Genomic DNA, 9,716 nt, shown 5'->3' on the forward strand with positions numbered 1-9,716 from the left:
GCTTTCCAAACAAAGGCGAGTCTGGCCTCTGGTCTGTTCTAGCCTCCCTGTGACAACTTGAGGGGATGTTTAGCTTTAAAACACTTTAGATTTTATTTACATCCATTTATGAGTTTATGTATTGAGTACTTGTCTCCTTCAAAATACACTGGGTTTCTTCAGGGCCAGGTCAAGCGTGGGTCAGCTGGTCCCCGTCCAGCTCGGCCTGGGGGTAGGTGCCTTTCATGGTGCGGCTGTGGCCACACTCGTCCCACTGGGAGACTAACACTGCCTTTCGTGATGGTCCACGCATGTCTCGTGCCCTGTCCACCCCTCTCCTGGCCTTGAAGTCAGGAACTGCTCTAACTACGCCTGTCTTTTTAGCATAACAGAGTTTGGACCCATAATAAGGACCCAATATTTACTGAACACTGGCTGTCGAAGGAATAAGCGGTCCCCAATACCAAACCGTGTGCCTGTTCCAGAACTTCAGGACAGACGCAGTACCTTTCTCATGGTAAGCGCTGGGAAATAGTGTGACACAAATACAGATAGGGCCTGATTAGGAACCGATTGACGGGGAGGCTATCAGAACATAAAATTAACACAAAAACCTACATAGACACACTTACTCATGTAATTATGCCTGGACACTCACCTCAGGTCTCAACAGAAGGAACTTTCTTCCCGGCCTGGGCCACATTACCTTTCTGCACATGCAGATGTGTGTCAGGGCCTCCTTGACTTAAAGGGCACATCAGCAGGTGGTATGACATGGCGGACACCATCGTCAGTGCCCAGGCTGTTGATTTAGTGTGTGTTCTTCCCCAAAGCCATTAGGTCACGTACCTGTGCAGCCAGACGACTGAGCTCAACAGCAATGTCGGATCCCGAGTTCCCCAGGCCGATCACAAGGACCCTCTTCCCCCTGAAGGCTTCTGGGCCCTTGTAATCACGGCTGTGGAGGTAGTTGCCTTGTAATTGCTCTAGGCCTAGGCGCAACGGGGAGGGGTCTGAGTGATTTTTGGAAATTGTGAAGACTCAATTTTTTACTATTTTTTAAAAGCCTATTATCAGCCTTAGTTTTAAAAATTCCCTAACTGACGTGCCTTCCCCATTTAGTTCTTGACACTAAGCCCACAAATAATTACCTCTGGTGTCTTAACATCTCAAGGTGTTAGAATTTCTGTTTGGACAATCATATAATAGTATTTAATGCGTATGCAGTGCTTACTGTGGGCTGGATCCTCTGCTAAGTGCTTGTCATGTTTTAAACAATCGACTCTGGATAACAGCCCTGAATGGTCAGCATTGATATCTCTATTTTAAGAGGTGAAGAAATTGGGACAAAGAGCTTCAGTGGTCAGGCGCTGGAGGAATAGGGAGTGAATCCCAGGAGTTCTGACCTCACACAAGTAACCGCTGCATCTACTGCCCACTAACATCCACAGTTGGGTCTTCCATTCTTCCTGACCTTCCACTATTTTTTGTCCTGTGGACCTCAAGCCTGGAAATGGGACTCTATCTTTGAGGGCACTGTGTTCCTTTTGCAAAGAAGGAAAGAAGAGTAGTAGAGGGGGCAGAGAGGCTGTGACATTTGCCACTTTGGGACGGCCCAGGAGTGTGCCTCCGTACACACCCCACAAGCACACACACACTCCCAAACCACTGGGATTACAAGAATCAATTTGCAAATTGTGGAGGAAGATGAATTTAGAGTCTTAGGGTTTTTCCTATAAATAAGAAAATGTGCCTGGGCTGGGGGAAATCTCTGGTAACTTAAGAACAGTTAGGTCCCATCTATTGAAAGATCTGTTGTCAACCCTGATGTTTGCATATGAGCCCCAGATTATTATATATTTTTTCATACTTACCAGGAAAAGAAGCCGTTGGCAGATTGGGGTACACGTGATGTCCTGAGCAAATCATCACAGCGTCAAAAACAGTGGATTCCTGCTTCCCGTCCTTCTCAGTAACCACTGTCCATTGGCCAGTGACTAGGAAGCCAGGACATTTCTTGACACTGGTAACCAGAGTCTTAAAGAAAACCAGAAACGTTCCTTTTATTTATAATTTTTATGTTTTTTTTTATTTCTTTCTTGCAGTATTTTCTGTGGAAGAAATCATTGTTGTGAGCTTTCCTGGCCATTGGGAAATGTATGGAAAGATTAAAATAGGAGTCAAGGCAAATCTTCAGTGAGTCTTCAAATTGCATAAGGAACATCACCCAATCAACTAATGAGATGTCTTTCTGACATCTCATTAGTTGATTGGGGGTAAATGACATTGAGCCTTTTGTGACTGGTGCCTTGGAACAATCCAGGCCATGCTCACTGCCGCCCCTTGACATGGCTTCCTGCCCTCCCTGGCTGGCATCTGTGAGGTACAGATGGTGTGTCCCCGTGGACGCAGAGGCTCTCCCTTGGAAATGTGAGCAACTCCCACGGGCTGAGCTCACGTGCATCACCGTGGACTCCTTCCTGCCGTCCCGGAGGGCTACTGCCGTGTTTTTATGATGATCTACTTACGTTTTCTCCCAAACTGGTTTCCATGTTTGTATTTCTTTGAAGATGACATGAACCTACCAGCCACCTGGCTTTACCCACAGCTTGTTCTGCGTGGTATTTCTTCATTCTCCTCTGAAGCCAAACAAACCCTTATCTCAAATCTCACTCTTGTTCTCTTGGTTTTCCTGACTCTAATGTGGCCTTGGGTCCAGTTCTGATAACCCCGTGCACAGGTTGCTGCAAGGGTCTCTAAGGAGCCTGTCTTCCGTCCTCTGATGGCCACGGGCCTGCTCATCACATGGTCTTTCTAAAGATCACATTGATTCTGTCTCCTGCTCAAAATTATTTCAGTTACTCCACAGTATCTAGGATCCATTTTACACATCTAGTGCCATAATTAAAAGTCCACATGATTTTGTTCCAATTTACTTTTTAGTCTTATTTTCCTATAGTCCCACAGTGGGCTTCCCCACTATCTAATCCCCTCCTCCCTTTCTAACTGAACCCTGATTTTGTTTGGAGTGACCAAATAACCAGCAAAGGGATACACTTCCCAGGCTCTGAAATGTAAGCAGACAGCGCTGGATAGGCTCTCCAGGGGAGTCTGTGAAGGGCACTGATTCAGACAGAGAACATTCTTTTGCCCCTCATCCCCTCCTCTTTTTCCTTGCCTAGAAGGTGGTTGTGATGACTTTAGCTTCAGCAGCTGTTTTGGATGGTGAGGCAACCTTGATGATATAACTTCATGCTAAAATGGTAAAGACCTTGATGGCTGTGGTGCCATCACCCCTCTTGGGATGGGCCCAACCCAGGTTTGATTTACATGGCTGCACAGTCACCCTCATTGTTTTTAAAGCCACGGAACATGCAGGTTTACTGATGTATGTGGCTAAACCTCTCCTAACTGATATGATCTCCCTCTTGGCCAACTTGGTTTGCTCACTATTCTCTATATAAGTGAGTCACGTTTCCCCTCCATAATTTTAGTCATGTCACTCACTTACCCAACACCTACCAACTCAAATTTTATTTTTTTTTTTTTTAGAAAAGTTCCTTCCTCAAAGGGTATCTTTCTTATTTTTTGGTACTTGGGGTTGAACCCAGAAGTGCTTTACCACTGAGCCACATTCCCAGTAAACTTTTTATTATTTTTTATTTTGAGGCAGGGTCTCACTAAATTGCTTAGGGCCTTGCTTAGTTGCTGGGGCTGGCCTTGAACTTGTGATCCTCTTGCCTCAGCCTCCCCTGTCACTGGGATTACAGGTGGGCGCCACCACGCCCAGCCCCAAAGTACACTCTTGCTTTATGATCTCCATAGTGTTATTTTCTTTATGAACTATAGACAGCTTTTTAAACTTTCCTCTTTTGATTTAAATTGTCACTTAAATCTTATGTTGTCACTTACTCTAAATGTTCACATTTACGTATTTGTTTTGATATGTGTTTATTGAGGGCTGAGTCTCACAACATACAGCACAGTGCAGAGCCCACGTTGGGAACTTCATTAATGTCTAAAGTGAGGCACCTCGTGCATTTGGAATATCATAAATAAGTGAAATGAATGAGTGCAACGAGTAAATGAGTGGAGTGAAATGACAACTAGAAAGTTTTATTTTAGCTGTGTGTTTGGAACTACTCCAGGTAAATTCTTATGTAAATAGGACCCCCAACCCATAATTTTGCTGATTATTTTGCCCATTCTCTGTGTGTGCACTGAACAGTTGAGGCCAAGGGTTTCAAATAAGCATAAAACATCCTCATCACAGAAACAGCACTTCGTGTCATAGCCTTTATGACCCTTCAAGGAGAAATGCAGTGAGCCAGGTGGGTGAAGGGTGGGCCGTGACTCTGTCGGTCCCTAAGTTGTACCTGTTCAAAGTGTCAGAATTTTTAGCCCAAGCCACTCTCCCCTGAGGCACAGCTCATTGACATTGAACCCACAGAATTTGAAATACTGGCTAGAGAAGTTTGGGTTATTTCCCAAACATCAGAGCCTGCGGGTGGGAAGGGCAGTCTTATGGGATCTCAGCCTCCAGCATTTTCTAAGGTGTTTTGGAAGCTCTAGGAGACCAGTGGGGAATGAGCCTGGGAGCAAAAATCCCAGTGAGTATTTTATCATCTGAACCAACAACGGGTTGGAGAGGTTTGGGAGCACTCAGCTCTGCTTTCCACGGCAGGTGCCCCCTTCTCCAGCCTGTACCCCACGTGAACAGCAGCCGTGCGAGTCCCAAGGACCCACCTCAAACCGTATGTGTTCTAGGAGGCTCTTGGTGTGAGCGAAGGCCCGGAGGTACTCCTGGAGCTTGCTGTGGTGCATGTAGTTGGGGTAGTCGTCGGGGTACGGGAAGTCTGGGAAGCACATCATTTCTTTGGAAGAGTTGGTGAATACGGACCGGTAAATGCTGGCTCTGCCTTCCTCTGCGTGCTCCTAGGAACAGCAACAAGGCTTTAAGAGATGGCCAAGGAGGGTGTTCCCCTGAGAATATTCCACTCTTATTTGACTACAGCCTTTTGAATATTAAAAAAAAAAAGCAAAAGTTAAAAGTTCTCTGTAAGACGTGGAGTGGAAGCCTGCACACAGAGCCTGGCACAGAACCCGGCCATCTTCCACGTTAACCTTCCTATCCCGATTGCCCTAAGGTCAGCTCTGCTCTTGGAGTCCCTTAGCCTCTTCCTCTTCTGATCTTGCACCACCATGTTCTGATCTCAGGCTTATGTTAAGAAACAACATCAAAACGATCCAAAGGAGGCTGTGGCTTTTGGCCTGTTTGGTTGCTGCACGAACATCCAGCTCGCACTTCCCTGGCCCCAGAACCCCATACTGAGGTGGCTCATCAGCTCTGATGTGATGGGTCCCTGGGAGGACTGGCGCCTCAGAACAGGTTCCTGGTCGCGCCAACAGAGTCTCAGATCTGGCAGGGCCTGGGGGGAGTGCGTCTAAGGCGTTCCAGGAACAGCTCCTGTTGCTGGCCCAGGAAGCGCAGTCTGAGAACCCCACAGTCAGTGGACTCTGTCCTGGAAGACGTCCTGAACTCACCAGTTGTTGGTGTTCCCTCTTCCCCAAAGAAGCACAGGAAGCCAGAGGCCTTAGAACGCATGTTAAATCTTGGTCCTTCATTTTAAAGCCATTGTGTCATTGAAACGTGGCTTCGTGTTGAGAGACGGTCTAAAGCTCAACTGGAAATAAACATTTCCTCTCTGTGGCAAGGACAGGATGGAAGTGTACGCAGTGTACTGCCCTGAGAACCCATCAGGAGGCTGGCAGCCTCCAAGGCTCGTGGAACTCTTGTGCAATGGAGGAGGGGGGACTTCCCCCTGTGGTCTGTCTTCTCCCACCCCAGCTAACTAACCCCTGGGAGAGGAGACACACTGCTGGAAGAGGGGAGAGGCGGGTGTCTCTGGGGGCCGGGGGCTGTCTGTGTTTCTTCTCAAGTTGAAAACACAAGCTTCCTGCACTGTGGTTGCTGTGTGTCTCAGACCTTCTAACCTTGGGATTTTCACCTTTTTCGTCTCACTTGGAAATTTTGTAGAGTTGGGAAAAAGGCACAAAGGCTTCTGGCCCAGGGCTCGGGTCTGAGTGCGTCCTGTTTGCTCTCAGATTGTGTCTTCCGCCCTTGGCTGGGAGAAGAGGGGGGGGACGAGGCTCCTCAGATGCCCCCGGACAGGCAGAAGGGCGGAGCCCTGGGGACTACAGGACTCTGCTCTGGGAAACAGAGGTGAAAAGTCTGGGATTATTTTCATCTCGAATGACTCTCTGTTCCTATCCCTTGACCCCAGCCAATCTTAACACAGAGAAAAAAACATTTGGAATTTACCCTCAAAGACTGTTCTTCAAACAGAGGAAAAGAAAACATGTTATATAACCACAATGCTCCAGGGCCCGCGTCTCGTTATTTCAACACGTGGAGAGGCCTGAGCCAGTGGGCAGGCACAGGCTGCCTCTGCCTCTGCGGGGACACCTTGTCCTGGACCAGAGGTCCACGCCGCTGCCGGGACCTTATCACTGCTGGCCTCGCAATCTGTGTTCCTCCCCCCTCTTCTCTAGGACATAAGTACTCAGGGCAAGGTCAGGGGCTGACTCTCCAGCACTCTGGCCTGCTGTTCCCCCATACTCCATCTCTGTCCACCTGTCCTGCCTCCTTGCGCTTGCTTCCCTCTCCTCTCACCAGTGACTGAGTCTCCTCCACCTCCACCTGCTGCCTTTATGCTGTACCCAGGTCTTCACTTCTGCTATTTTAACCCTAGTTTTCTCTCTACTTTTATGATACAGGTTCCCTGGTGCAGCGATAGCCTGACAACACCCTGCGCGTAGTGTACTTAGCATGCATTGGTTGAGTGGATAAATTAATCAGTGGGAAAAAAATGTCCACAGAGTCCAGTTCTATTGTTTTTCTTTTTGCGATCAAAATGACACTAATCTATTGCACATTGAACAATGTCTTATTGCAGTAACGATAAAACCTTTTGAGGTCCTGAGGCCCTGTATGGGGTGTCTGAAACGTAAAACTTTCTCACATTCAGGTTGCTAGTGTTTAAATCCCACGTGGTTTCCATTTCTCAGAAAAGCACCTAGTGAAAAGTTCTGAGTTATCAGATTTCTGTCTTTCCACACACCTTGTGTGAGGTTTGCAGGATAAAAGCTTATATAACACATTAAAAAAAAAATTCCCTGTTGAATCAGATGTTGTGCCAACACCACTTTCCTTAGAAAAGAAAGAAGGGATGGGGTGCATTGAGGAGGCTAAAGTTTCAGGTATTTGGACACGTTCACATCCCCACTGGGCCTCTGAGTAGGATTTTGCATTTACAGTGGGTCACACGAGTCTGATTCTGCATCTTACTGATGTCACTTACTGCTCCCATAAACTTCCTGATCTGGTGGCAGCAGTAACATGTGGGTTCTTCCCTGGATGCAGGAGTTTACGCCTTCTCTGTGCCTTTCAGGGGCTGTTGATGCCCTGGGGTACTGGGGCTGGCTCACCTGATGACTGTCACTGAGTAGGAACAGTCTCTGGAATCCCATCTCACAGTGGTCCTTTACTTCCTGTGCCTGAGGACATCCTTCAAGGCTCAGGAATTGGCTTTGGACCCACTAAGATTTCCCTAGTCCACTTCTAAAATCTCAAGGCCTTTGCCCGTTGACAGTCATCCGGGTTATCTTGTTATTATAAAGTTCAATCATCTTTTACTTGAAATTCTTAGGGCCAAATCTATTTTGAAATGTGTACATTTTGGGATTTTGCCCCATAACACTCCTGGTGAAATCCTGGGTTTCAAACTGTAATTTAATGTGTTAAAATGTCTGCCATATCACACAAAGTGAGCCTTAGTCTCACGTCAATTCAACTTGTGTATTTGGATCTAATGACTATATATATATATATATATATATATATATATATATATATATATTGTAGTTGGACACAATACCTTTATTTTATTTACTTATTTTTATGTGGTGCTTGCACATGCTAGGCGAGCGCTCTATCCCTGAGCCACAACCCCAGCCCTGGACCTAATGACTTTCAATAAATGTTTTGCCAGTTAAATGAGTTTTGCCCACTGGCTTCCAAAAAGCTGTGGCCTTATATTATGGCTTGCTTCCTCCAGTGGATGGGACCGTTTTAGTAGAGGGGTCATGCCACATATTTACATCTCATTCCTGGCGCAAACCCTGCCAGAAGAGAGGCTCCTTCAGCATTTAGATGTTATTGAAGAGATGGTAGAGAGCCACTTCATGATTTAGTTTAAGAAAATTAAGCAAATGCAAATGTGAGAGAATGGGATTTTTGGAAAAAAAAATTAACTCTTGATTATTCTGTAATGGAAAACAAAATTAGGGACCTTGTGTAATTCTTTTGATTTAATAGAAACAAAGATGTAAAGCAACAATAAATAAATAAATAAAGACAAAAGCCACACACCTTTTGAGATGAATACAAACGTGTTTTGAATTAGCGCTGATCAATTCTATCCAAGGAGTCCATTGATGCAGGTTGGACAATAACTAACAATGGAAGATGGTTATGGGACCAAGGATGTGGGTTTAATGTCTTCAAGCCAAACACAAACCTTTGACATCCAGTCACAATGGGAGAGTCAGGACACAAAGGCTAGAAGCCTCTCCAAACCTGGCTTTTGAAATCTATGTCATTTCTATAAATGATCAGATAGCAAAGACCACCATTTTTCTCTCTGGGTTTGGAATCAATAGATGACCAATAGCCACTTACATAATCAGCATTTATAATCACATGTATCTCATCAGAGGTGTAAATTAATCATAGACTCATATTCTGTTAGAAATGGGAAGCTCATTAGAGGGAACCTATCTTCCAACTTCTTTTTTTAACAAATGAGTATTCAAGGTCCAGAAAGGAAAAAAACAACTTGCCTAGGAAAACCTAAGAGCTGAGACTAGAACTCACGCCTTCTGGTCTTAGTTCAGATTTGTTTTTCTTTTTTTTTTTTTTTACCTTATTCTTGACCTTTAAGAGCAGTGATTGACAGAAGCCTTTCAGCGACCTGGGAGGGAGGTAGCGTGTTTTTATCTCATTGCTGGCACCAGACCCTCTGTCTCCAGTCATAAGTCCTGCTGCTTTGAAGTAGTTTTGAGTGGTCAGATGTTAGTGTGACCGGAGAGGTAAGATTTTTACTTTCCAGATCGGGAGCTTCTGTGGTCTGCTGTCTGGCTCTGAATTAGAACTCATCAGATTTGTTCTGCGCTGGGAACCCGTCCCCTTCCTCTGGTGTCCCAGAGATGTGCCACTCACCGAGAACTTCCACAGCCCTCCCATGTCATCGCTCCTCTCAAAGCAGGTGGGCTCCAGCCCCTCCTCCAGACAGCACCGAATGGCGGCCAAGCCACTAACGCCAGCTCCAATGATGGCCACCCTCTTGGCCATGGTCGCCTGTAGCAGAGTCTGGAAAGGACTTCTTCAGAAGAGCGTGGGTTGACAGGGTTTCTCAGTGAAAAGGTTTGCGTGTCAGGATCCTCACCTTAGCACAAGAAGGCACAGAGGCACGTTTACAGTTGATGCTCATTATTTGTCCCATTTTACTATAATAAGATATGAAATTTGGCATCTCCTGATTATTCAGTATGCCAAAAATATAGCCGTCAGTGAATGCTACGCAGGAAGATCACCAATCCTGTGCTCTCAATTGCAAAGGAAGCTTTGATACCTTGAATTCAAAATTACTTCTTCAAGGTTTAGAGCTAACAAATGA

At 45.9% G+C, this 9,716-nt stretch overlaps 1 protein-coding gene across 2 annotated transcripts in view; it reads right to left on the reverse strand.

The window, feature by feature from the left end:
- Fmo3 (flavin containing dimethylaniline monoxygenase 3) overlaps positions 1 to 9,391 on the reverse strand; it is an 18,734-nt gene extending 9,343 nt beyond the window's left edge. The window contains exons 1-4 of one of the 2 annotated variants that reach the window (XM_027934973.2): positions 9,260 to 9,391; positions 4,726 to 4,914; positions 1,854 to 2,016; positions 829 to 971 (exon numbers count right to left, since the gene is read on the reverse strand). In XM_027934973.2, the coding sequence (XP_027790774.2) occupies positions 829 to 971; positions 1,854 to 2,016; positions 4,726 to 4,914; positions 9,260 to 9,391 (627 nt within the window). Of the gene's footprint in view, positions 1 to 828; positions 972 to 1,853; positions 2,017 to 4,725; positions 4,915 to 5,523; positions 5,798 to 9,259 lie in introns of those variants that run through there. The other variant, XM_071600326.1, reaches the window with a different exon arrangement.
- Positions 9,392 to 9,716: the final 325 nt, after the last annotated feature.

The sequence above is a fragment of the Marmota flaviventris genome, chromosome 12 (genome assembly GCF_047511675.1).
Source record: "Marmota flaviventris isolate mMarFla1 chromosome 12, mMarFla1.hap1, whole genome shotgun sequence".
In the NCBI taxonomy this organism is placed as follows: domain Eukaryota; kingdom Metazoa; phylum Chordata; class Mammalia; order Rodentia; family Sciuridae; genus Marmota; species Marmota flaviventris.